Source organism: Thermothelomyces thermophilus, chromosome 4, assembly GCF_000226095.1.
Source record: "Thermothelomyces thermophilus ATCC 42464 chromosome 4, complete sequence".
NCBI classification, from domain to species: Eukaryota; Fungi; Ascomycota; class Sordariomycetes; order Sordariales; family Chaetomiaceae; genus Thermothelomyces; species Thermothelomyces thermophilus.
This window is the reverse complement of record NC_016475.1, coordinates 3,784,747-3,809,678: the sequence shown is the minus strand read 5'-3', so window position 1 is coordinate 3,809,678 and position 24,932 is coordinate 3,784,747. Positions and strand designations below refer to the sequence as shown.

The 24,932-nt window shown below is 56.2% G+C and overlaps 8 protein-coding genes and 1 non-coding gene across 9 annotated transcripts; 6 read left to right on the top strand and 3 right to left on the bottom strand.

The window, feature by feature from the left end:
• Positions 1-770: 770 nt before the first annotated feature.
• Positions 771-3,862, top strand: MYCTH_81925 (cellobiose dehydrogenase; the record flags this gene model as incomplete). The annotated part of the gene is made up of 8 exons (XM_003664495.1): positions 771-822; positions 897-1,063; positions 1,117-1,598; positions 1,656-1,995; positions 2,084-2,573; positions 2,703-2,968; positions 3,052-3,145; positions 3,233-3,862. The coding sequence occupies 8 exons, from the start codon at positions 774-776 to the stop codon at positions 3,706-3,708; spliced, it is 2,364 nt and encodes a 787-aa protein (XP_003664543.1). The 3' UTR covers positions 3,709-3,862.
• Positions 3,863-4,141: 279 nt separating this feature from the next.
• Positions 4,142-4,236, top strand: MYCTH_t123. The gene has a single exon. It is a non-coding gene; the product is annotated as a tRNA-Asp (tRNA).
• Positions 4,237-5,428: 1,192 nt separating this feature from the next.
• Positions 5,429-6,566, top strand: MYCTH_94678 (uncharacterized protein; the record flags this gene model as incomplete). The annotated part of the gene is made up of 2 exons (XM_003664494.1): positions 5,429-6,295; positions 6,483-6,566. The coding sequence occupies 2 exons, from the start codon at positions 5,429-5,431 to the stop codon at positions 6,564-6,566; spliced, it is 951 nt and encodes a 316-aa protein (XP_003664542.1).
• Positions 6,567-8,319: 1,753 nt separating this feature from the next.
• On the top strand, positions 8,320-8,693 carry MYCTH_2065691 (uncharacterized protein; the record flags this gene model as incomplete). Its single annotated transcript, XM_003664493.1, has 2 exons — positions 8,320-8,534; positions 8,657-8,693. Coding segments are annotated over 2 exons (252 nt in total), but the record flags the coding sequence as incomplete, so codon positions are not given.
• A 734-nt stretch (positions 8,694-9,427) lies between these two features.
• MYCTH_2307484 (uncharacterized protein) lies at positions 9,428-11,216 on the bottom strand. Its single transcript, XM_003664492.1, has 2 exons — positions 11,047-11,216; positions 9,428-10,932 (listed from the first exon to the last, which is right to left on the bottom strand). The coding sequence occupies exons 1-2, from the start codon at positions 11,071-11,073 to the stop codon at positions 9,652-9,654; spliced, it is 1,308 nt and encodes a 435-aa protein (XP_003664540.1). The 5' UTR covers positions 11,074-11,216; the 3' UTR covers positions 9,428-9,651.
• A 117-nt stretch (positions 11,217-11,333) lies between these two features.
• On the bottom strand, positions 11,334-16,568 carry MYCTH_2307483 (uncharacterized protein). The gene is made up of 3 exons (XM_003664491.1): positions 16,183-16,568; positions 16,002-16,113; positions 11,334-15,948 (listed from the first exon to the last, which is right to left on the bottom strand). Exons 1-3 carry the CDS (start codon positions 16,269-16,271, stop codon positions 11,482-11,484), a joined length of 4,668 nt encoding a protein of 1,555 aa, XP_003664539.1. The 5' UTR covers positions 16,272-16,568; the 3' UTR covers positions 11,334-11,481.
• Positions 16,569-17,120: 552 nt separating this feature from the next.
• On the top strand, positions 17,121-20,655 carry MYCTH_2307480 (uncharacterized protein). Its single transcript, XM_003664490.1, has 5 exons — positions 17,121-17,509; positions 17,571-18,697; positions 18,761-18,996; positions 19,053-20,310; positions 20,372-20,655. Exons 1-5 carry the CDS (start codon positions 17,273-17,275, stop codon positions 20,496-20,498), a joined length of 2,985 nt encoding a protein of 994 aa, XP_003664538.1. The 5' UTR covers positions 17,121-17,272; the 3' UTR covers positions 20,499-20,655.
• A 1-nt stretch (position 20,656) lies between these two features.
• MYCTH_2307479 (uncharacterized protein) lies at positions 20,657-21,835 on the bottom strand. The gene is made up of 2 exons (XM_003664489.1): positions 21,728-21,835; positions 20,657-21,658 (listed from the first exon to the last, which is right to left on the bottom strand). Exon 2 carries the CDS (start codon positions 21,596-21,598, stop codon positions 20,816-20,818), a length of 783 nt encoding a protein of 260 aa, XP_003664537.1. The 5' UTR covers positions 21,599-21,658; positions 21,728-21,835; the 3' UTR covers positions 20,657-20,815.
• Positions 21,836-22,082: 247 nt separating this feature from the next.
• MYCTH_2307475 (uncharacterized protein) lies at positions 22,083-24,876 on the top strand. Its single transcript, XM_003664488.1, has 4 exons — positions 22,083-22,362; positions 22,442-22,652; positions 22,766-24,455; positions 24,514-24,876. Exons 1-4 carry the CDS (start codon positions 22,340-22,342, stop codon positions 24,546-24,548), a joined length of 1,959 nt encoding a protein of 652 aa, XP_003664536.1. The 5' UTR covers positions 22,083-22,339; the 3' UTR covers positions 24,549-24,876.
• Positions 24,877-24,932: the final 56 nt, after the last annotated feature.

The window sequence follows — 24,932 nt, the reverse complement described above, 5'->3', positions numbered from 1 at the left end:
CCGCGGATCCGCCGCACAACCGAAGATTCCCTTTGGTCAGTTCCACCGCATTTCCCCTCGAATCACCGGACGCTGTTTGCCTTGTATTACTGTATATACATACCCTGTGTTGCTTACTGTGATGCGCTGATGCTTCGATACGCGAGATCAGGTCGCTGATTCGTTCTCGGAGAATGCCCCACGAGAGACCCCCAGGAGTGTGGGGAGATAAGGGACGGGAGCTTCAAGGGCTGCATGTCGAAATCGGCGCTTGCTTCCGCGTGCCAACTTGCTTCCCCTCGCTTCGCCATGCAGCCCCTGTCCATCAGCTTGGCTCACACCCAGGCGCAAGCCTGGGGGAAGGTCCACCCCACGCCTGAGTCCCCAATTTACACGCTCCCTTTAATATGAACTTCGCGCGGTGGACGACGCCGATCTCATATGTTTATGGATGAGGCTATACTACTCCTGACCTGCAACCCAATCTATCTGGTCCCGATCCCCTCCGTGAGACAAGGCGTGCCAGGCCGTCATTCTTCCGCCGGGATCCATCCTATCGGTGACCATCCGATTTTCCCTTCCCGGAGAGCCGTCCCGTCGACGCATTTGCGAACATGCGGAGTGCAGGCGCGGGGGCCGCGGGCCTCTGCCGTGGCAAACCAGGCACCGATATTTATTCCTGACCTCCGCTCTTATGGCCGGGAAGGAGAAGGGAAGAGATTACGGGTGCTTGCCTTCCTCGGCCCAGCCTAACTACGGAACCAGTTTTTCTGAACCTTGGCTCCGTTGGAACAATGAAGCTACTCAGCCGCGTTGGGGCGACCGCCCTAGCGGCGACGTTGTGTAAGTGTGGTCCTAACGAGCCTTCTCGTTGTCTCCCCCGGTGAATGCTGAGGAGATGCTAATAGTCCCCCAAGCACTGCAGCAATGTGCAGCCCAGATGACCGAGGGGACCTACACCGATGAGGCTACCGGTATCCAATTCAAGACGTGGACCGCCTCCGAGGGCGCCCCTTTCACGTTTGGCTTGACCCTCCCCGCGGACGCGCTGGAAAAGGATGCCACCGAGTACATTGGTCTCCTGGTAGGTTCAGCGCGGCGCCGCAAACTGGGGCTTCCGGCTCACCTCTCTCGCAGCGTTGCCAAATCACCGATCCCGCCTCGCCCAGCTGGTGCGGTATCTCCCACGGCCAGTCCGGCCAGATGACGCAGGCGCTGCTGCTGGTCGCCTGGGCCAGCGAGGACACCGTCTACACGTCGTTCCGCTACGCCACCGGCTACACGCTCCCCGGCCTCTACACGGGCGACGCCAAGCTGACCCAGATCTCCTCCTCGGTCAGCGAGGACAGCTTCGAGGTGCTGTTCCGCTGCGAAAACTGCTTCTCCTGGGACCAGGATGGCACCAAGGGCAACGTCTCGACCAGCAACGGCAACCTGGTCCTCGGCCGCGCCGCCGCGAAGGATGGTGTGACGGGCCCCACGTGCCCGGACACGGCCGAGTTCGGTTTCCATGATAACGGTTTCGGACAGTGGGGTGCCGTGCTTGAGGGTGCTACTTCGGACTCGTACGAGGAGTGGGCTAAGCTGGCCACGACCACGCCCGAGACCACCTGCGATGGGTAAGTGTGCTCTTTTTCCTCTATCCGGGAAAGCGTACAGTTGCTGACTCATGTCAGCACTGGCCCCGGCGACAAGGAGTGCGTTCCGGCTCCCGAGGACACGTATGATTACATCGTTGTCGGTGCCGGCGCCGGTGGTATCACCGTCGCCGACAAGCTCAGCGAGGCCGGCCACAAGGTCCTTCTCATCGAGAAGGGACCCCCTTCGACCGGCCTGTGGAACGGGACCATGAAGCCCGAGTGGCTCGAGAGCACCGACCTTACCCGCTTCGACGTTCCCGGCCTGTGCAACCAGATCTGGGTCGACTCTGCCGGCATCGCCTGCACCGATACCGACCAGATGGCGGGCTGCGTTCTCGGCGGTGGCACCGCTGTCAACGCTGGTTTGTGGTGGAAGGTAAGGTTTCTCGTCAGAAGAAACCGAGTCCACGCGCCCAGATATTATATTGGAACCCAGGACAAGCACCGCTAACATTACATCGCAGCCCCACCCCGCTGACTGGGATGAGAACTTCCCCGAAGGGTGGAAGTCGAGCGATCTCGCGGATGCGACCGAGCGTGTCTTCAAGCGCATCCCCGGCACGTCGCACCCGTCGCAGGACGGCAAGTTGTACCGCCAGGAGGGCTTCGAGGTCATCAGCAAGGGCCTGGCCAACGCCGGCTGGAAGGAAATCAGCGCCAACGAGGCGCCCAGCGAGAAGAACCACACCTATGCACACACCGAGTTCATGTTCTCGGGCGGTGAGCGTGGCGGCCCCCTGGCGACGTACCTTGCCTCGGCTGCCGAGCGCAGCAACTTCAACCTGTGGCTCAACACTGCCGTCCGGAGGGCCGTCCGCAGCGGCAGCAAGGTCACCGGCGTCGAGCTCGAGTGCCTCACGGACGGTGGCTTCAGCGGGACCGTCAACCTGAATGAGGGCGGTGGTGTCATCTTCTCGGCCGGCGCTTTCGGCTCGGCCAAGCTGCTCCTTCGCAGTAAGTTTTTTTTTTAGGTTTCTTTTTTTTTATTTTTTTGCCCGCGGCCACTTCGCTCTCTCTCTCTCTCTCTCTCTCTCCCCCTCTTCTTTCCCTGTGCGACCGCATCAACTGACCCGATTTCTCTAGGCGGTATCGGTCCTGAGGACCAGCTCGAGATTGTGGCGAGCTCCAAGGACGGCGAGACCTTCACTCCCAAGGACGAGTGGATCAACCTCCCCGTCGGCCACAACCTGATCGACCATCTCAACACTGACCTCATTATCACGCACCCGGATGTCGTTTTCTATGACTTCTATGCGGCCTGGGACGAGCCCATCACGGAGGATAAGGAGGCCTACCTGAACTCGCGGTCCGGCATTCTCGCCCAGGCGGCGCCCAATATCGGCCCTATGGTAAGCCTTCTGACGCCCGCGCTGAGATTCATGGGGTCGTTGTTCTTCTGGGATAAAAATAGGACTGACCGTGTTGCACACAGATGTGGGATCAAGTCACGCCGTCCGACGGCATCACCCGCCAGTTCCAGTGGACATGCCGTGTTGAGGGCGACAGCTCCAAGACCAACTCGACCCGTAAGAACCATCCCCCCCTTTTCTCATTTTCTATCAACCTGGACGTGGCTTTGTTTTTGTACTGACTGTCCTTCCTTCCTCTCCCAGACGCCATGACCCTCAGCCAGTACCTCGGCCGTGGCGTCGTCTCGCGCGGCCGGATGGGCATCACCTCCGGGCTGAGCACGACGGTGGCCGAGCACCCGTACCTGCACAACAACGGCGACCTGGAGGCGGTCATCCAGGGGATCCAGAACGTGGTGGACGCGCTCAGCCAGGTGGCCGACCTCGAGTGGGTGCTCCCGCCGCCCGACGGGACGGTGGCCGACTACGTCAACAGCCTGATCGTCTCGCCGGCCAACCGCCGGGCCAACCACTGGATGGGCACGGCCAAGCTGGGCACCGACGACGGCCGCTCGGGCGGCACCTCGGTCGTCGACCTCGACACCAAGGTGTACGGCACCGACAACCTGTTCGTCGTCGACGCGTCCGTCTTCCCCGGCATGTCGACGGGCAACCCGTCGGCCATGATCGTCATCGTGGCCGAGCAGGCGGCGCAGCGCATCCTGGCCCTGCGGTCTTAATTAGAGGTCTTGTTGGGCCTGACCGTCTTAAGGGGGGAAGAGGAAAATAAAAATGGGTTGAGGGAGACAGATTGGTGATTTACCGTTTTGGGAAAGGGGGAATGATCATGTAACATTCTTGATATGTGGACAATTCAAGTGCATCTTCCCCCCCCCCACCCCCCCTTCGCGGGATACAGTGCTCTTCGAGACCATTGTGTGAGCAGTGTGTAAACAGTGAGTGTCAAGTGCTTTGAGATGTAAAGGATTGAAGTGGAGAATGGAGATGTGGGTTTAGTTAGGCCTACTAGGCTGCTCGTTCACCAAATTCGTTGGGCTCCTTGATTTGATGTTGATAGTTGCTAAACTCCACTCAACCAACCGCCATCTCCACTTTATGGGTGAGGGCAACGCACCCTTTCCCCAACCTACGGTGGGTGCCAACACCCACAGATCTTCCGTAGTATAGTGGTCAGTATGTGAGCTTGTCAACGGCCACCGGCCAACAAGACTTCGCTCGAGACCCGGGTTCAATTCCCGGCGGGAGAGAACGCCACAGCCTACATCTTTTGCCAGCTGCCCCGAGAGAGGCCAGGTCTTATTTTTTTGGATTGTTTCCCCCTTTGTTTTCTTTCCGTCATCCTCACGCGCTTCGTTACGTGGTGGTTGTTCCCTTGTTCCCAAATTGGAACGCTAATGCGTAAATGGTTCAGTCACGAACACAGAATAACTAATTATGACAAGACGAGAATCGGAAACGTCCCTACGCGACGATCTGTTTGTCATTTATCCTACGTGCAAAATTACATAGTCAATTAGGTACCTATATACGCACGCGTGTTTTCAAGGACGTGATCAAGTTGAGAGCAAGCCTCCCCTTCCCATCAGCCGCGACAAATGAATGCTTAAACTCCTGGGACTACTACTCAAGCCAAGAACGTTCGCATTACGTTGCTAGGAGGATATATCAGTCGCTAGTACCGTAGATAAATTGAGCATCCAGCTGATCACCAGCCACCCGTACGGTGTAGCTTGTGGCTCTGTGTGAGCCTGGCGACACCAAGCAGGGAGATGTGATTCGGCTTCTCATGACCCATGCCGCACCAGACCTCTAGAGTGTTGGCTTGGTAGGTTTCGAGGTATCTAAGTCTCTTCGTCTACAACGGGCAGCGCCGTATTAGATACCAAGCTAACACATGTGCTATCCGAACTCCTCGTTCAATGCTCATTGTCCTTGTTGCTGCTAACACTGGCAATGCTGGTCTCTCAACGCTCTCGTGACCTGCCAGCCATAAGTATTAACACATAATATGGAACTTCGAGAACATTCAGCACGGGGCACCTGGCAATCACTAGCCTGGGCAATTTCGTCTTGTTTCGTCGTCTGGAGTCACCAGCCAAGGTGTTCTTGTTGACCAGGAAGGCTCGCAAGTGCCGACGCGCCTCTATTAGTTTGCAACCTTGAACTTGTTGCCTTCTTCTTATCGGCTTCTGTTCGCGACCTTCACGCGTTCCTTGGAAAAAAAATGCTTTAGGGTTTCCTGCGTAGTCTCGCGTCTCGCACAAACCCCCCTCAATACATCGTTCTTCTAAACCCATCAACCTTCCCCTTCTCCCCCCTTTCTTCAACAGTTTCTTTTGTGCGATCGATCTACCACTCGAACAAGTCTTACCTTAAACCTCAACTCTCCAACTTTGCCACAAACCATCAATCATATCAGCGACTACAAAACTGCCCAACATGTGCAAAGGAATTATCGGTCACTGCCAGTGCTTGCGCTGCATCGACCACCCGGCGCCGGGCAAAATCCAGCGCGTTGACTTTTGCGAGAAGAAAAAGCACGAGCTGGTCGGCATCACCAGTTCTCTGACCGCTGCCGAATGCCGGTTTTACCTTGCCCCTTGCGAGAATCTGACTCTTGTCCGCATCCGGGACCCTGATGCCTGCCACTTCAAGGGCGGCGAGAATGCTGTCGGCGGTCTGGAAATCAAATTCACTCCGATCAATGCCGCCGTCTCAATTGCCAAAGCCGCTCTGTCGGCTCTGGCCGAGAACGAAGCCAACCACGCTCACGGCGCGGCCGCTGCTGTCGACGATGGCGGCGACAACATGGACCTTGACCGCGCTTCTTTCGGTGCTGGCAAGCACGAGGCGGACATTGTCGGAAGAGACTCTGGCGAAATGGATATTAACCCCGGCAAGACGAGCCAGCACGCCCAGAACACGGACAATAACATGGACGTCGACAGCCCTCTCGGCGCGTCCAAGGCCGACAAGCAGACCCCCGCCGGCTTCCCCCTGAACGCCGAGACCCCTGTGAAGCCTACCAGCACCAGCACTGTCGCTTCCGCCGACAACACCGGCACCGACGCTGGCACCCTCGCCCGCACCAGGCCGTTCAAGACTCCGAGCGGCCGCACCCCGCTGCCCACGAGCCGCCCTCCGCTCCCCCTCGCGCTGCAGAAGACCACGGGCGTGCCCGGTTCTCCGGCCGTCACCACTGCCGAGCGCGCGGGGGAGGATGAGGGGGCCCGGTGGACGCACCAGGAGACGGTCAAGCTGCTGCTGCTGCGTTGCAAGGAGGTCGCGTTTGAACGCATGGTCGAGGTGAGTTGCCCCCGTTCTTCTCTTTCCCTCTCTGATGCAGAAAGAGAAAGGGGGGGGGAAATAATAATAAAGCGTACTCTGCTACGACTTGCTCCAGGGATTATTATTAATTATTTACTTGGGGGAGTCTGGTCATTCGTGTGCCACTTTTGCTAACCACCGTGGGGGTCAACCCGTTTCTAATTAGTTCATCCCGGGCCGTGATGCGGCCGCCTGCATGGATCGCTTGGCGCAGATTGCTGTCAGGCACGGGTACGAGGCGTACATCTGAGAAGGGCCTTATGATTACGACAAGCTGCACAAAGGTGATTTTGGTGGCGGTGAAGACGGGAGGAGCGTCCTGAGCTCGGCTGATTGATTACCAATGGTTGGATCACCTCCCGTGGTCACCGGTGGTCTTGGTTGGGCTCTGGTTGGACTCTAGCCGCCTAGCAATCCATGTTTTTTTAATGGGGGACAGATGGTTAGTCTCGGCTGGATGACACTTGGGCTAACAGATCCTGGGGTCTAAAATTTGCTGCTTGTCATGGATTCGTTGGGTGCAGTATGGGATCATTGGGCTGAGATTCAGGGCTTATTACATGCTCTGTGAGCTGCGAAAGAGGAGTACCCAACAAATCAGTTCCCCTCCACAGCAAATGTTCTCTACTTACAGCCTAGACTCCATATCCCAAGCAACTTCTCACAGAGCAAAGGGCTGAGTGAAACTAAGCGCGAAAGAACTACGGCCGGCCCCCTCCCCCCCCCCCCCCCCCCCAAACGGTAATTATTTGTCACTACCTTACTTTGTCTAAGAGTTCGTCGCCACACAATACAATAATATGTTTTCGATGGCAGTGAAAAACGACACATATAATAATTACGTATATTCCTTCTTGATCAAAGCTAATTACCCGAACTAGCTGGCGCTCTCCCCTCACGTACCAACCAATGCATGAATGAGCTGTGCATTGGAGACCTAGCTAGCCTGTAACTCCTCTTAATCACACCGCAGCTGGAAGAGAACCGAGCCTGATAATAATAACTTCGGTGCTGATCGTATAGCAGACGACGAAACTCTCATGATTTCTTCGTGCTCGGGGTGAAGTGAACGGCAGGCCAGCTGTCCTTCTTCTCTTTCCCCTTCTTCTTGCTATTGGCACTCGAGAATCCGTTGGCTGTACTTGAGTTCCAATAAGCGGCATCCGTGTTGTCCTTGCCCCAAAATGACTTCTTTAAGGCCTTGTCTTGCACGTAAGCCCGGGCCTTATCATGGGGCCATCCACCTGCCAAGTACACGAGCGTGTCCAGGCTGTCCCACTTCCGGATGCCTGATGATTTCTTTTTGGGCATTCTTGCTAAGCAGAGAGCGGAGGTAATTTTTGTTTCTTTCTCTTGGGGGAAGGGCGCTGGGGTGTGTTCTATTTGCGAGTCTCATACGGGGGCAGCCGGTCCAACAAGACCGGTCTTAATATAGGGGGAAATGTTCATGCTAGATACCTCGTCAACAGGCACCACTGTTAACCAAATACACGTGGGATTGGCGTGTTCAAAGTCTCACTTGGTGAGATGATGAATTGTGACAGTTGGTGGGCTAGTACCATTACTACATGGTGTGCTCGGGTGCAGACAAGAGCGCGGTGCCCTGCCATAGCGAGTTTGGTCTGTAATCCGGTCCTCAACGGAAACCAAAGTGTGACCATACATTGAGCTCAAGGCTAAGAGCATGCCGGCTAGGTGTTCTTTGTTATTAGAGATCACCTGCAACTCGTCACGCTGCGTGGGTGAGTGACTGGGGGTGGCTGGGCTCAGAGTTCTCGATTACCCGCGATCCGCCTGCGCTCTTCCCCTCGAGCAAGCGTGTTGGTCTTGATAATTTGCTACTTTCCTACACGGCGTATGTTTGAATCCCCTGGCTCGAAGTACAGGGTTGCGAGCATCATATGTCGTTCTCCCGCATGACACAACTCGCCAACGGGACAATGCGACCCCAGACACCTCCCACGCTCCTGAGCACGCTGTTCTTCACGTATTACGGGCTAGCCATGCGGGGGCAAGGGCTGTATTACACAGACATCCACACAAGCATCCGCTTCTACGGCCATGGCGAACCTGGTGGCTACCTCTTCGGCATGGTGATCCCCCGGCGACCGACCACAGACTTCGTCGCGCAACTCGTAGCGCCCCTTAACCACAGCGATGGGTGGGGAGGCGTGAGCCTGGGAGATTCCATGACCGGTCCGCTCCTGCTTGTTACCTGGTAAGTTCAAGGCCAGCCTGATTGGTTATGATGATGAGAGGAGGGAGAGAGGGTGGGAGGATAAGCGATATACCTGGTAATTAGAAACCAACGAGGCATGCTGACGCTACCTGTTCGTACAGGGCCAACGGCAGCAATGTAATGACGGCCGCCCGCATGGCCGACGCTCACAGCGCAGCCAGCGTTGTCCCATACACAGCCAGTCCGATAACCGTATCCCCCATCAAGGCGGGGACCTTCGCCAACAGCACGCACGTCTCCTCCACCTTCCTCTGTAAGGGCTGCATCAACAGCGACTCCTTCGACCCAGGCAGGGCCGGCGAGGAAGGCCGCCACGTCTTCTTCGGGTACGCCTATTCCAGAACAGCCGTCGAGGATCCTTCCGACATCGACACCGCCCTCTCGGACCACACCGGCAGAGGCGGCGGGTATGGAGGGTTCAGGGTGGCGCTGGACCGCGTCAAGTCGGACGCGTATCATCACTACGCCGGGATGGCGGAGATCGGTATCTACGGCGTCAAGCCCGAAGCTCCACACCCGTCGGCTCCGACCACGACTTCGACCTCTGCGCCGAGCCCAGATTCCACCTCCGCAGCCCCTGCTGCTACCACGGACGAGTGGGAGAACGGGTGCTATGAGGATGAATGTGAGATGCCGACCGGACCCGACTACAGTCACAGGGAGATATCGTGGCTGGAGTTGTTCGGATTGGCGGCGCTTGTCGTGATATACCTTCTCCAACCGTTCATTAGTTGATTGGGAAAGTTTAGATCGAGGAAGGTCGTCAAAAGCTAGCCTGGGGTTGGCGATGTTATGCTGAAGGGGCGCTCTTGAACAGATCCCCATGCATACAGGGCAGAAGAGAGCATAGTTTCGATCGCTAAGACCAGCGTTAGTCGCGATGTGGACACACCCGCGTTTGTTCTCTTCACGCAATTTTCTCATACTTCCCGAAACCCACGAAACCTATTCAATTTCGTAATGCTTACCGGGTGATCATCAGGGTATTATCCGTAATTAGCCAACAGAGCAAGCAAGTGACGTAGCAAAACCATAACGCCTTCCTCCCAAAAGTTCCCAACACCAAAACCCCTTTGCAGCGCACCCTGACTAAGCGCTATTTCCGAAAGAACTTCGTAATCTTCTGACTCCCGTCCGCCGCCCGCGTCTTGGATTTGACCGGGCTTCTGGCCGCATTGCTCGTGGCACTGATCTTGGGTCGGGTCTGCGCTTTTTCCTTGACCGGCGACTCCTGCTTGGCGAATAAGGCCTTCTTAACGGGCGGCTCTCCCTTGCTCGTAACAGGCGGCGATTCCGCCTCCCGCTTGACGCCTTTCCTCGGCGTGCCCATCCCCCCGCCGTCCGCGGTTTGTTGCAACTCTTCCACCGTTTTGGTCGTCTCCGTCACCTCGTCGTCTCGGCCCACCTTCTCCTCCTCCTCCTTCTTGACTTCCACCTCCGCCTTGACCTTCTTCTTCCCCTTCTCCGCCGACGCCGCCGTCCCCTTCCCCTTGGCAAAGAAGTTGGCAATGTTGGCCTTGTTTTCCTTGCTCGCAAGGGGTATCACAAAGCTCGGCGAGTCGTTGCCCACTTTCCCCACCTCCTTACTCACGGGGTACACCTCCAGCTCGCCCTCGAACGGGCGCAGGACGGCCTGCAACTCCTTGCTCCACTCGCTCCGGCCCGGGTCCAGCCACCTCCACAGCGCGTCAGACCGGGGCTCCAGGATGACGGGCATCCGGTCGTGCAGGAACCTCAGCTGCTCGTTGGTGTCGGTCGTGACGACCGTGTACGTGTACAGGCCCTGCTCCTCCCCCTCGTAGCGCACGCAGTCCCACAGCCCCGCAAAGAGCATCAGCCGGCCGTCCTTGCGCTTCACGAAGTGGGGCACCTTCTCCCTGGGCCCCGTCTTGAGCCACTCGTAGAAGCCCTGGGCGACGACGACGCACCGCTTGCGCGCCTTCATGCTCGCCCACATGCCGCCCGGGGTGGCCAGCGAGTCGTCGCGGCAGTTGATGGTCTTGAGGAGCGACGGGTAGCCCGGGTTTCTCTTGGTCCAGAACGGGACGAGGCCCCATTTCATGGATTGGAGTTTGTAGTGAGGCTTGGTGGGCGCCTGGCGGCCGTCTTCTTCTTCCTCTCCGGTTTGGGTTTGGAGCTTGTCGTCGGCTGCAGCATCGGCATCGGCATCGGCATCGACGCCGCTGTGGTCAGCGTGAGCCGTCCTGGAGCTGCCGGTGCCTGCCCCACGGTCGGGCACGTCGGCGCGGTAGACGACGCCGTGGTAGCCCGGAGCAAAGTTGTAGCTCTGCCGCGGCGCGCCGTCGCCTTCGTCGGCGGGGGCGTCGTCGACCGGCATGTCGTCATCCTCTAACAACTCGCGGATCTGTGAAGGCCGCTATTGTCGTGTCAGCAAAGCCATCACCCATTGGCTACAGTTTTATGAGAAGCGATGCTGGATAATCAGAATTGGCTTTATCTGCCCGTTCAAGACGATTTCATCATGACTTACCAAGGCCAGCGCGTATCGGCCGCACATTTCGGAAATGTGGTTCAGAATTGCGTATCCAGCGACAATTCTGTAATTCAGTTGCCCTCTTAAATGAAAAGTGTAACAATTTGTGGATAGATTGCCGTTCCTCCTCTCGTTTCCATTTCTGGTTTGATGGTTGTAGATAGATACACCGATGACGTCGGGGCTCGAGCATCGCGACACGAGTGGGGAGGGTTCACGAAATGCGATCGCCAAATCACGTGACCTAATTTAATCTTACCCCTGAATGGGTAACTAACGGAGTCCTGAGATCTCTTGATCGCCTCGCAACGCTTCTTGCTCCTGGCAAAAAGGAGCAAAGACAAAGCCCGCCAAGATATTTTGAAGGGAACACAAATTTTCCGTACCTGACTATCTATCTAGTGTAGCCCGTCCGGTCCTAAAGTTTCCTTGTTATCCAGCAGCAACAGCCACCATGCCCCCTTGTTCCATCCCGCCCATCCCGCTCCTCCGCTTCTCCAGCCTCATCTTCCGCCGGATGGACTCGTCCTTCTTCCACGCGTCCTCAAACAGCGTCGGCTTAGGCGCAACCTGGTGGTCCCGTATCCCTAGTCTCCTGACGACCTGGAACGCCCCTGTGCCGATCGACATGCTCTGGCCCATGATGATGCATTCACTCACTCCCTGTATGCGGTCCTTCTTCATTCCTGCGGCCGCATCAAACAGGTGATCGGGCGTCTTTTCAAACGACGCGAGCTGGAGCACGCTGTCGCGCATCTTGGCCAGGCCGAACCGAGTGATACCGAGGATCTCGCCCTTGTACGTCATGACGTCGGCCAGCAGCTCCATATGACGCGGGTCGATGTTCATCTCGCGCATGACGGATCCGATTTCCGTAGCAATGGTGGCACGCGCAGCTTCGATGCCCAGAACGTCACGACACTCCATGACCGAGTTGGTCACACACTTGGTCCCAATAACGCCCTCCGTGGTCATGCAAGCCCGCAGCCCGTAGCCTTCCACAAGCACCTTGTGTTCGTTCTTTTCGCTCGTCTGGATGATGGCTCGCGAGGCTTCCGGGTAACCCGAGATGGCGACTTGGGGGAGCATGCGCTTGAGAAAGTTGACCCGAAGCTGGAAATCCGCTGCTGACTCGTCCAGCGTGCTCGAGATGAAGTGGCCCTTTTCAATAGCTGCGGCACGAACACGGGCGGCTTTGCGCGCCGCCGTCGCGTCTTGCCAAGTATTGCGAATAATAACCTCGACACGGTCGCCGCCGATCCGCAGGTCGTCCGGCTCGACCTTGAGCTTGAGCTTCTTCGCCCGCACGATCGCATCGGCGATGTCCTTCATCGTGATACCCAACTGCATGTCCGAGAGCGCCTGAAGATCCACTTGGAGGACGATCTTGGCTACATCCGGCAGCCACTCGTCGTCAATGTACGAGATGACGTCCGAGATGTATGTCTTCTCGATCCTGCCTTTGACCACCCGCGCAGCCTTGAGGTCCACTTTGTTCTCCAGCTCGCATGTGATGACGGGCGTGCTGATGAGTTTCGAAGCGTTGATAATCTCCTTAATACGGGGCACACCCTGTGTGATACTCATGCCCGCAACACCGGCAAAGTGGAAAGTCTTGAGTGTCATTTGTGTGCCTGGTTCGCCGATCGACTGCGCTCCGACAGCACCCACGGCATGGCCGGGCTCAACCCGCGCCTTCTTGTACTTGTGAAGACACATCTGGATAAACTGGCGCAGGGTGCGCTCCGACACCTTGGCAACACGGTCGACATGAGCCTGGGCTGCCGCCATTATTCTGGCCTGTCGAGAGGCTTCGTCGAGCTCGTTTTCTTCGTCGAGTTTTCGGCGCAAGTCTTTGAGAACATACTCGAATGGCTTGGAAGGCTTGTTGGGGGGATCGACATCCATGCTCGAACTGTCCTTCGTCACTGGCTGCCACTTCTCGAGCGCCTCCTGCATGGACTTGTCGTCGGGAAGGCATGGATCCAGCCCAACCGCCTTCCGTGCCTTGGCGAGTTTCATGGCACGTTCCTTGACAAAGTCATGGATCGTATTGAGGTAGACTCTGGCACTCTCATGCTCGTCAATGGCGATCAGAGTGTCGTGATCCATGCTCTTCGCTATCCTGTCGTCGTCGTAGTGGATTTCCTCGTTCGTGACGAGATGTCGCCTGACGTACTTCTTCCTCTCCTCGTCCAGGATCGTCTTGCACAATGCGTGGATCTCCCGAGGCAGCAATGACGTATCCGAGTTGCTCCATGTGATGCTCTGGGCGTGGTTCCACGTCCTCGCAAAGTCGACCGGCTTGGCGTCGCCCTCCATGTCGACGGGATCGAGTCTGTCGGCGCCGTACTGGAACTGGACAATGCCACCTTCTGATGTCCTAACAGTGTCATCGTATTGCGTGGAGAGATCTTCCAATGACTTCATCAGTCGTCTAGACATGTAACCTGTCTCTGCAGTCTTGACGGCTGTGTCAACCAGGCCTTCTCTGCCGGAGATTGCATGGAAAAGAAACTCGGTCGGGACCAGCCCGGTGTAGAAGCTGTTCCGCACGAAACCCTTGGACGGCGGCTGGCGTGCGTTCTTGTGGAAATGCGGCAAGCTGCGGTCCTGGAAGCCATCCGGCACACGCTTGCCACCAATAATCTGCTGACCGACGCAAGCAACCATCTGGGCGACATTGATGTCGGAACCCTTGGAGCCCGACTTGGCCATGATCAGTGGGGCATTGTTGTTGCTCAAATTATTGACGCAGTAATCACCTGCCTGCTGCCGGACTTTGCTGAGGATACCGGAGATGGAGTTTTCGAGCGTTTCCTCGAGGTTGCAACCCGGAGCCTTTTCGAGCTTTCCTTGCCTGTAAGTCTCAATGAGATCATCGCACTTCTTGTACGCCTCCTCAACGAGCCGGGCCTTGTGCTTTGTCAGAGACGTTGACGGCCAGACATCGCCAACACCGATCGAAAAGCCCCGCAGCGTCAGCGTTCTCGCGCAGAGCTTTGCCAGCCGGTTCATCGCAGCTGCCGCATGGTCTGGCCCAAAATCACGGAGGATCACATAGAAGACCGAGTTCTTCTTGCCTCCTCCAACCGTCGATTTGTCCATCCTCCCACACATGACCTCGGAGTTGCGGACCACCAGAAACGAGTCGTCAATGTCCATATCCGGGATCTGACCGTCCTTCTTCGGTTTATAAACCTTGTTCTTCGCATCAAGGTTCACCAGGACAGGGGACTCCTTGTTGGGGCGCATGAGAACATTGAAGATCTGCTTGCCCGTCCACAGAGCTCTGGGCTTAAGGATCGCAGGGGGCGGAAGCTCGAGGTGAGTATCGCCAAGAAGCATCTGAGTACAAATGTAGGTGAAAGACGTGCGGTCAAAGAACCTGTCCTTGCTGCTCAGCAGATAAGCGGCAGTGATGAAATCCTGCGTGGCAGCAATGATGGGCTCTCCGTTCTTGGGTGTGATAAGGTTGTTTTTAACACCCATCAGGTTGATTGCCTCCGCCCTTGCCTCCTCTGTCTGTGGAACATGCAGGTTCATTTCGTCTCCGTCGAAGTCGGCGTTGTACGGCGTGCACACACACTCATTGAGGCGAAACGTCCTCCAAGGCCGAACCTTGACGAGATGGCTCATGATACTGAGCTTGTGCAAAGACGGTTGCCGGTTGAAGAGAACAATGTCGTTATCCTCCAGGTGGCGCTCAACAACATCCCCGAATTCCAAACTACTGGCGTGCTTCTGGCGAAGGCTCTCTGTGCCGATTTTGAGATTGTACTTGGCGCCATCCTTCTTGATGATGCCTTGAGCACCGGGCCAAATATTCGGCCCATTGATGACGCGCTCCCTGAGCTTCTCGATATTTGCGTGGTTTACCCGCTCCGGGTACGTCAGGTTCTTGGCCACCAGCTGGGGAACTGCCACCTGCTCGATGCTCAAGTTGGGGTCTGGAGAGATAACGGTTCTCCCAGAAAAGTCGACACGCTTTCCCGAGAGATTCCCACGAAACCTGCCCTGTTTGCCCTTGAGACGCTGACAGAATCCACGGATGGGCTTCCCAAAGCCAGGTTGATAAAGGCCCGGTACATCGCTGTTGACATACATGCCCACCTGCAGCTGCAAGAACTCCCACTGCTCCATGATGACGGGCAACGCAACTCCCTTCTTCAGTGACTCGCGCAGATGACCGGCATAAAGGATGATTTCGGAAAGCTTGCTTGTGATGTCGTCTTCATTACTAGCATTCTCCTGTGCAACGGACGGCCTAATGCAAATGGGGGGCGCCGGCACGTATTGCCACAGGAACATCTCGGGTCGGCCTTCGGAGGGGTCCAACCCAAGAAGCTCGCAGTCGGTTGGACTTATTTGCTTGAAGAGGTTCAAGACCCTGAGGGGATTCAGATCCTCCATTGCCTTTTTTGTGTGCTTCTCCAGCTCTGGCGTGTATTTCTTTGCTTGTTCGAAGGACGCATCGAACTCGACTTTGCTCTCCGGAGGGATCTTTTTCTGGGCCGTGGACTTGTTGTAGGCTGAAAACTTGTCATGTACAAGCTTCATGACGCTCAGCTTTCGAATCACGCCTTGTATGGAGCCACAGTGCGGACACGTCCTCGCCTTCCTGCATTGCTCGTTTATCTTCTTCAGGATCGCCGAACGTCGCAGGTTGTCAATCCCAGGCCGCCGCAATTCCTTCAGAAACTGGCGCCGTTCGGGCTCCTGGAGAAGAACCCTCGCGCAGTCCTTACAGATGTTTTGCAGGGTTGCTTGGATGTACTTCAAGTAGCCGATGTGAAAGACGGGGAGGGGCAGGCGAACGTGACCGAAATGACCAGGGCATTCCTGTAAGCCAAGGTGACATGTGCTGCACTTGCTTTCTCTATTCGTACTCGATGTACCCTACCAAAGTTTTAGCGTTTGTGAATGGAAATGGGCGTACTCGACTTGCTCACCAAGCGCGGGTCGAGGGGTCCGTGAGGGAAAGCCGTCCGCCGGTTTTCAACATCGTAGAGCAAGTTATCGGAGACTTCAAGAACACCCTGGCTCACTATGTCCTGATGAGATCTGAGTGGTGACAAAGCATTAGTTTCGGCCGCCGGCGCTTTTCGTCAAAGAGCTCGAAGAGGTCCTTACTGAATCCCGAACTTGAGCGCCTTGAAGCGCTTTGGCAGCTGATCGACCAGCTGCTCCTTGCGCCGCCGCGTTCTTGTTTCGACCGCCATGTCTTTTCGTCAAGAGCAACCAGGAGAAGCGTTATTCGGGCAATGGAAGGGCAAAATCCAGTTTGCGCTCGACGTCGCTGCGCTGTGCTACCTGCTCATAGCGGGCAGTGCTGGTCGTGCAATGGAGGTTGATCGCCGGGGAACGCACTAAAATTCGAGCAAGTCGGCAGGCCGCTGAAAACAAGCACCTGCTCTCGTCAGACGGCACAAGTGTCCGATACTACCGGAACCAATGCCACGATGTCTGTCGTGTCTCGATGTTGCCGACAAACTCGCGAACAATTTTTGGCAGCGGCGGCGGGGCGGCCAGAAATGACTCCAACTGAAGTCGTGCCCCACCAAAGTGGCATGGACCCTTGTTCCTCCTTAGCGTCGGACAACGCTCATGGGTTGACGCCCGCAAGCTCATCACTGCAGTTACCCCACGGTTCTGCCTGCCGGAAACGGTCCCACTCCCAAACTCGGGCCAATCAGGAACCGCTCCCTCGCTCCAACTCCCGTCATCGTTTGCTGGGATATGAAGCGTGCTTCCTAAGCTCGCAGCTTCGGAACCGACCCAAACCAAGACCACAACTTTGGACCAATGTGAGCTTTCTGCGCCTCACTCTTAAGACATTGTTGGCCAGTCAGAACTTGTGCGAGAACCTTTTGATTTCGACCTCCGTCAGTCCATCTCTTGTACTTTTGATGTTTTAAATTAAATGCTTTCGTCTTAGATCGACTCCCCGCGCAAGCAGCGCCACCCGCTTCCGCATCACGCCGCTTCCAACGGCGAGGTTCTGTGCCGCTCAGTAAATCAGCCGTTCCCTGTCTGTGATTCTTCCTACCAGGTCTCCAACGATCGACGACATCCTACAGCATTGGCGCCACTAATTTTATCCCGAACTTGCTCCCATTCCCGGTTGTGGCGGCATCGTCTTCACAGGAACTGTCGTCAACTTTGGCAGGCGAACAATACCGCGAGAGCTCCCTTTAAGTGGCCGCTTGGCCATACCGGCGCCATGGCGCCTGGATCTGCCGAAAAGAAGGCAGAAAAGTCCTATCTCGCCTCGGCTGTGGATTCAATCAACCCCTGGGCTGGCAGCCGGAGTGCGGCACCAACTCCGAAAGATCCCCAGCCGGCGGTATCCACGTCGAACTCGACTGATCATGTCACCAACCCCTTTTATGGTCAGAGTATTGGGCGATACCCGCCGGACTGTCCGCCCTTGAAAGTGAGATGGTTTCACGCTGTCGATGTGAGTACTTCTTAAGACACACAGCCCCCCCAGACACGGTGCTTACTCGCAATGCCATCAGATTCCAAAGCGCAAGCCCAAGTTTATGTTATCCAAAACTAGCGGGGAGACAAAGCCTACTCCGCCCAAGAAGTTTGTTCCGTTTTCGATCGAAGACTCCCGAGCAATAGAGGCTGCATACCAGGGCAAGCTCCAGGAGTTGGAAGAGGAGAGAGAGAAAAGCAAGGGGAATGGCAGCTCGGGTGCTGTGACACAACGACCTCGCGCGATTTCCACAGAAGGGACGCAAAGTGGAGATTCCTCAGCTTCTGCCACCACCGTCCCCGTGAACGAAGATTTTCTGTTCGACGTCCACCTTGAGAACAGAGAACTCACTCCTGTCTATTGGGAGGGGCCGGTGTATGATGTTCGCCGCGGTAGTTGGTTTTACCAAGAGGGGTCTGCCCTCCGCCCTTGTGAGGAGAACCTGGCCGCTCAACTGGAGGAGGGCTACCTCAAAATTAAACCTTGGCAATATCCGCTGAGGTCGCGTAGCAACTCAGCGTCTAAGACAAATCCGCAGAAGGCTTCGGCCGGGAGTCTAAATGCAGCCTCTGAGACCCAGGGTGATGCTTCGAAGAAAGAGCCGCCTGCGCCGCAGCATCAGCCGCAAACTTACCGCCTCTTTGGAAATTACATGAACAGCGTGGTGACATATCAGGACTCAAACACGGCATGGCTATCGTCCGACGGCGTATTATCATGGGTGACTTCAACGGTCTACGAAAGGTTCGCTGGCGGAGGCTACATGAGCGGTGTGAAGCTGGTCCGAGGGTATACCGAGCCGAAGAAGTCCAAAGAAGAAAAACGCCCATCTACCCCAGAAGGCAGCAGATCGACATCGAAAGAGCGCGACGGTAAATTGTCGGGTGCATTCAAAAGACGATCCGAACCCCCGCCTACCAGAGGGGATGGCACGAAGGAGGATGTTCATGACGACCTTGAAAGCACCCGAAATCGGTTAACGCGGCAACTCTCAAACTTAATCGAGAGGCCCGATGACCCGGAAGCAGAGGAGGAGGCCATCCGCGAGCGTGAGGAGAAGGAGATCTCCGACGACTACAACACAAGAGTCGACGACAACCAAGGTCGGAAGATTGAGCACTTAGTGCTTGTTACTCACGGCATTGGGCAACTTCTCTCGCGCAGGTATGCTGTTCATCACCATCATCCCACCGAGATGACTCGTATGGGACTAACTGACGATGACAGGATGGAGAGTATCCACTTCGTGCACGATGTCAATACGCTCAGGAAGACGATGAAGTCGGTCTACTCGGCTTCCGCGGATCTGCGAGCATTAAACTCGGAGATCGATGAGCCCGGGCTTGGAAACTCGCGTGTGCAAGTGTTACCTGTCATCTGGCGCCATCTCCTCGATTTTCCCAAGCGCAAGCCTAAACGGGGCGAACGTGACCTTGGTGAAGTGATCAACGAGGAGGACGACTGTGAGTACAAGCCGAATTAACACACCTCACTCAACCAGCAGCTAACCTAGCCTTAGACCCCTCTTTGGAAGACATTACGATTGAAGGAGTGGCGTTCGCGAGATCGCTCATATCCGATCTTGCCCTAGATGTCCTCCTCTATCAAAGCGCCTACCGGGAACAAATCGCCGAAATTGTACTCCGCGAGTCGAACCGTATCTACCGACTCTTCAAGCAACGCAACCCTGACTTTAACGGCAAAGTCCACATTGTCGGACACTCGCTGGGCTCTGCAATCATGTTCGACATTCTCTGCCGGCAAAAGGAAAGAGCCCGGGTCACAGAGTCACCCAGGAATCCTCTTCGAATCTGGCCCGCTTCTCCGGACCGTTACGAGTCCAAGGAACAGAAAGAGTTAGCTTTCGACTTTGATGTGGAGGACTTCTACTGTCTTGGTTCTCCCATTGGGCTGTTCCAAATGCTCAAAGGCCGCACGATCTCTGCCCGAAACCTCCCCAATGCTCTCCCATCCGAAAGCCCTCTGAATCCAGACTACATGGATGACCCTTTCCTGGATCCACCTTCGCAGCCCTACCCCAATCAGCAAGTTTCGCCCATTACCGGCCTCCCTTTCAACGTCTCCTCGCCCAAAGTCGGTCAGCTGTTCAACATCTTTCATCCCTCGGATCCCATATCGTACCGCCTCGAGCCCCTCATCTCGCCCATCATGACAACCCTCAGACCCCAAAACCTACCGTACACCAAGAAGAGTATCTTCAATTCTGTCGCCCCGCAGAGCCTGACCGGTATTGGGGCCAAAGTAGGCCAAAGCGTCTCCGGCTTGTGGAATAGTCTCAGCGCGGGCATCGCCAGTAACCTCCTGAACCGCAGCCTGGGACTAACCAATGAAGACGTGGCAAAGATCACCGCTTCACAGCAGCAACAGCACCCCCAAAGCCCCGGTGCTGGGACCAACATATCGGCGGGCGTCATCCCGAACAGCAGAGCGCTCACGGACGCGGAGCGCAGTGAAAAGACGGCGGAGCGCATGCGGCAGCTGGCTAATGGTGCAGCTAGTGGTGATGGGGCAGGCACGCTGATTGACGATGAGCTGGAGACGCTGTTCAGTAGGTTTCAAAAGAGCCGGGCTAACCTAGCGAGCAAAGACGGCAAGCAAGATTCTGCATCTGGGAAAGGACAGGAAAATGCGGCCGCTGCGACGCTGAGCCGGGAGAAATGGCTGGAGGAGGAGCGTAAGGCACAGAAGTTGAAGAGAGAGGAGGCAAAGGTTAGGGCACTGAATCGAAACGGGAGGGTGGACTATTGCATCCAGGAGTAAGTTTGACGGGTTGTTTCCTCCTGTTTCCGCGCGTGGAGGCTTGCTAACTTCAGCCAGGAGCGTACTCGACTTCAACCCAATCAATACCATTGCCTCGCATGTAAGCTATTGGGCAGACGAGGATGTTAGTCATTTTATGCTGTCGCAAATGTTGGCAGGCAAGGGGCAGACGCCAAAGAAGTGAACTCACTGGTGGCTGGCTGTAAGGAGCGTTTAGGACCAGGACGAGGCGAAGAGGCATCTATGGCGTTTTAAGACGGCAAGGCGTAAATTGGATTACTAGAAGGCCGTAGATACTTTCCGAGACGGTGTTGTTTTTTCCTTTATTTGCTGAATTTTTTTTTAAAAAAAAAAATAAGTCTCGTTCTCTCAACCGTGATCTAGAGCAAATTTTACCTTGGATGCATTTACTTCCTTTCTTTTGGTACTTCTCAACAACCGTTACCCCTCGCCACCACTCATCAGCCGGCGTCGCTGCCGCTGGCTAGGTACTTTTGTTGTTTAACTGAACAAGCCTCCCTCAACCAACTTCGTCCAGGGCTCCCCGAGTTCCAAGCAAACATCTCCCGCTGTCCTTCCCCTCTCATCCTTCACAAACCTCACATCCTCCCCATCCTCCACCCCCTCCAGTCGCCTCGGTAACCCGTTCGCGGCCGCAACTTGGACTACTGCCTCGGGGAAGTCCTCTCTCCTCGCCCTGCTCCCCAGCCAGAGAAGCAACCAGACCGCCTCCTCCTGCCGCGCCTCCAAAGCCACGTGCAGCGCGCTCCGCCCGCCGTTGAGCGGATCTCGCCAGGCGAGCAGCTGGGCGGCCGAGAGCGGCGCCTCCTCGTTCCCGTCCACGTCCGCGAGCAGCTCCACCATGCCCTGCACCTCGCCTTCGGACACGAGCGTGTGGAAGGCCCGCGCGGGACGGGCTTCCGGGTGGGCGGTCAGGTAGGCCTCTTCGGCTAGGGAGGGGTAGATGTCGAGGGAGGGGTCGACGCCGCCCTCGTTGGTGTAGTGGGTCAGGATGACGGGATCCGCCGGGGCCGGAGCCGAGGAGGACGAGGAGGAGGAGGCGCCGGCGGCGTTGGAGGATAGGTAGGTGTTGCAAGAGGGGCAGGAGAGGGTGCTAACTATTGTGGATGACTCGTCGAGAAGGCATTGCCAGTGGAAATGGCAGCCGCACGGCAGGAGAAGGTCATCAGGGACGGTTTGCGGCTGATTCTCGCCATTGTCCAAGTCTTCCGGGTCCAGAGATATTATGAGTGGATCGTGGCACGCCTTGCAGGTTTCGGTCATTGTGAATTCTTGCGTAATCTTCTTTCTCGTCACCCTCTATGGTGGGATTGAAGACGAAGACTTTGGATTGTTGTGACTTATGTTAGTCCAGGGGTCAGATTCTTACGAATCGCAATGTGATCTGCTAACCTTGTGAGCTTGCTTATCACTCAGGACCAAAAAAAAAGCTTCATAAATGTGGGAAAATATTTATTTCGCTTAAGGTAGGCACCGATTTACAAGTTTGGCACAGTGAAGCTATACGCAAGATGCCAAGAAATATGCAGCTCAAATTCAATTTTTACTGCCTGGCGATCATTAGCGGGGTACAGCAATGCAAGATGCCGTGCGCTTGTCTTGCACATCCAGGTTACACTAAAGCCACGGCTGAGTTTCGGCTTAACAGCAGCCGCCGCTCCCGAATTTTTGAGCCGCTGCCTGGAGGCTGATTGGGCCGTTACGCAATCCCCTTTGTGGCTTGGTCTTAAACCTGGTCGAATTACATCAGACCCCTGGGGAGAGGGAGCCCCTCCAGACCCCCGCGTAGCCAACTCGATCCTAGCACAGCAGGCTTCCTTGACAGACAAAACTGTGAGATTACGTCTCCCTTTCCCAGTTGACTCGATTCTCTTATATTGCTTCGCGTCGCAGCTCAGTTTCAACTGCAGCGAGACATCCAGCTTTTTTAAAGCTGCCTCAAGGGCTGATATTTTCTAGCATTGTCAGAATCCCCGCGCAACAGCTCTCCGAAATCGCGCCGTCATGAACGTTCTCAAGCTCCAGAGGTGAGGTTAACAACAGGCGCTAGCACTAACGACCACGTTGCATATCTTTCGGGCAATTTATGTTGACTCTTCCCGACAGGAAGTTTCCTCAATTCCAGCAGAATGACATCTTCTCCCTCGCCGACGCCTTTCGCAAGCTCGATGTCGACGACAAAGGATACATTGACGAGGCCACTGCCATCAAGGCCACGCAAGCAAGCGAGCGCAAGCCTTACGATGTGGTTCGCCAGGCGCTGAAGGAGGTTGAGCTCGACTCCTCCCGGCGAGTAGAACTAGAAGATTACATCGGGGTATGTCTGGATTGGCACCATTCCCCTGAGCTCCACGGGTTCCCTTTTACGCCTATCGCTGCGCTCGCAACCCTGATTGTTTTAAGACTAAGCAAGCTAATTTTCTCTCTCAGCTCATTGCTAAGCTTCGCGAGTCTTCCGCGGGCCCCCAGGGGGGCTCCGCTGCCGCTGTTTCGTCACCAGCCGCCGTCATCTCGCAGCGGAGCGGCGGAGGACACGCTTCCAAAGGCAGCATCGGCGGCGGCGGCAGCGGCAAGATCTTTGTGCAAGGTTCGAACGCGAACATTACCCACACCATCAATGAGGATGAGCGCACCGAGTTCACCCGCCACATCAACGCTGTCCTCGCCGGCGACCCCGATATTGGTCACCGGTTGCCGTTCCCCACCGATACTTTCGAGATGTTCGACGAATGCAAGGACGGCCTGGTGTTGGCCAAGCTTATCAACGACAGCGTTCCCGACACGATTGACGAGCGTGTGCTGAATGTGCCCGGGAAGAAGAGCAAGACGCTCAATGCTTTCCAGATGACGGAAAACAACAACATCGTCATCGAGTCAGCGAAGGGTATTGGCTGTTCGGTGGTGAACATTGGCAGTGGTGATATTATCGAAGTCCGGGAACACCTCATTCTTGGCCTGATCTGGCAAATCATCCGCCGTGGTCTCCTAGGCAAGATCGATATCAAGCTACACCCCGAGCTGTACAGGCTGCTGGAGGAGGACGAAACTCTGGAGCAGTTCCTGCGCCTGCCGCCAGAGCAGATCCTCCTGCGGTGGTTCAACTACCACCTCAAGGCTGCCAATTGGCCGAAGAGAGTGCAGAACTTCTCAAACGACGTCAAGGATGGCGAGAACTACACCGTCCTCTTGGCACAAATCGGCCACGAGTACGGGTGCACCCGTGCCCCTCTGCAGACTCGCGACCTGCTCCAGCGGGCGGAAGAGGTGCTCCAAAATGCCGACAGGCTAGGATGCCGAAAGTTCTTGACCCCCTCGTCTCTTGTTGCGGGTAACCCCAAGCTCAACCTTGCTTTCGTCGCCAACCTCTTCAATACTCATCCTGCACTCGAACCCATCACCGAGGAAGACAAGATCGAGGTGGAGGACTTCGACGCAGAAGGCGAGCGCGAGGCCCGTGTGTTCACTCTCTGGCTCAACAGCTTGGATGTGCAGCCAGCGGTCCAGTCCTTCTTCGACGACCTCTGCGACGGTACCATCCTGATGCAGGCCTACGACAAGGTTATCAAGGGCTCGGTCAACTGGCGATGCGTCAACAAGCGGCCGGCGAACGGCGGCGAGATGTCGCGGTTCAAGATGGTCGAAAATACCAACTACGCCATCGAGCTCGGCAAGCAGAACGGATTCTCGCTCGTGGGCATCCAGGGCGCCGACATCACGGACGGGCAGCGCAAGCTGACGCTTGGCCTCGTCTGGCAGCTGATGCGCAAGGACATCACGCTGACGCTCCAGGGCCTGGCACAGCGCCTCGGCAAGCGGGAGATCACCGATGCCGAGATGGTCAGGTGGGCCAACGACATGAGCCGCCGGGGCGGTCGCAACTCGAGCATCCGCTCGTTCAAGGACCCGGTCATCGGCACCGGCGTCTTCCTGTTGGATGTGCTGAACGGCATGAAGAGCAGCTATGTCGACTACGACCTGGTGACGGAGGGCCGCACCGACGAAGAGGCCTACCTGAATGCCAAGCTTAGCATTAGCATTGCGAGAAAGATGGGAGCCACCATTTGGCTCGTGCCCGAGGATATCTGCCAAGTCCGCGCCCGGCTGGTGACGACGTTTATTGGTGAGTCGCGAGCACTTCAGGTTCTGATAACCAAACAATAGCTAACTCCCTGGGACAGGATCGTTGATGGCGACATACGAGAAGATGCAGTAAGCGGTGTAAGAACGGTTGGTGAAATTGGCGGCATGGTTGGTTCCAGGGAAAAGTTGACGGGGCAGGGGGGAGGTTCTGTTTCGCGCAACCCGACGGTGTGTTCAAGGATGCTGGTTTTCTTCACGCGGTCAGGTAGCTGAGACGCTAGCGTCCCAATTCAGTTTTACATCCTTTTATATCCAGCCTCCAATCGCTAGATGATTATGAGGCCGAACGCGCCTTTCATCAAGTGGTCTGTCTCACTTGGGTGGCGACCTCACCGTATCTCTTTCCACTCGGCTCTCACACTGCCTAAAACACTCACTTCTAATGCGACGGTTAAGGCAACACGGAGTCCTTGCAGGGACTCAAGTGGTAAAAGGGGACCGTCTGAACACGGCGAGC

What these genes read in the sequence shown, in the direction of transcription:
- MYCTH_2307483 (XM_003664491.1), bottom strand. Translation starts at nt 16,271, where the DNA reads ATGGCGGTCGAAACAAGAACGCGGCGGCGCAAGGAGCAGCTGGTCGAT. An exon ending in GCGCTCAAGTTCGGGATTCA is followed by an intron (nt 16,114 to 16,182) that starts GTAAGGACCTCT and finishes GTCACCACTCAG; the next exon opens with ATCTCATCAGGACATAGTGA. An exon ending in GACCCCTCGACCCGCGCTTG is followed by an intron (nt 15,949 to 16,001) that starts GTGAGCAAGTCG and finishes AAACTTTGGTAG; the next exon opens with GGTACATCGAGTACGAATAG.
- MYCTH_2307480 (XM_003664490.1), top strand. Translation starts at nt 17,273, where the DNA reads ATGGCGCCTGGATCTGCCGAAAAGAAGGCAGAAAAGTCCTATCTCGCC. An exon ending in GATCAACGAGGAGGACGACT is followed by an intron (nt 18,997 to 19,052) that starts GTGAGTACAAGC and finishes ACCTAGCCTTAG; the next exon opens with ACCCCTCTTTGGAAGACATT. An exon ending in GTGGACTATTGCATCCAGGA is followed by an intron (nt 20,311 to 20,371) that starts GTAAGTTTGACG and finishes AACTTCAGCCAG; the next exon opens with GAGCGTACTCGACTTCAACC.
- MYCTH_2307484 (XM_003664492.1), bottom strand. Translation starts at nt 11,073, where the DNA reads ATGTGCGGCCGATACGCGCTGGCCTTG. An exon ending in GCCGATACGCGCTGGCCTTG is followed by an intron (nt 10,933 to 11,046) that starts GTAAGTCATGAT and finishes ACACGACAATAG; the next exon opens with CGGCCTTCACAGATCCGCGA.
- MYCTH_2307475 (XM_003664488.1), top strand. Translation starts at nt 22,340, where the DNA reads ATGAACGTTCTCAAGCTCCAGAG. An exon ending in AACGTTCTCAAGCTCCAGAG is followed by an intron (nt 22,363 to 22,441) that starts GTGAGGTTAACA and finishes TCTTCCCGACAG; the next exon opens with GAAGTTTCCTCAATTCCAGC. An exon ending in GCTGGTGACGACGTTTATTG is followed by an intron (nt 24,456 to 24,513) that starts GTGAGTCGCGAG and finishes TCCCTGGGACAG; the next exon opens with GATCGTTGATGGCGACATAC.
- MYCTH_2307479 (XM_003664489.1), bottom strand. Translation starts at nt 21,598, where the DNA reads ATGACCGAAACCTGCAAGGCGTGCCACGATCCACTCATAATATCTCTG.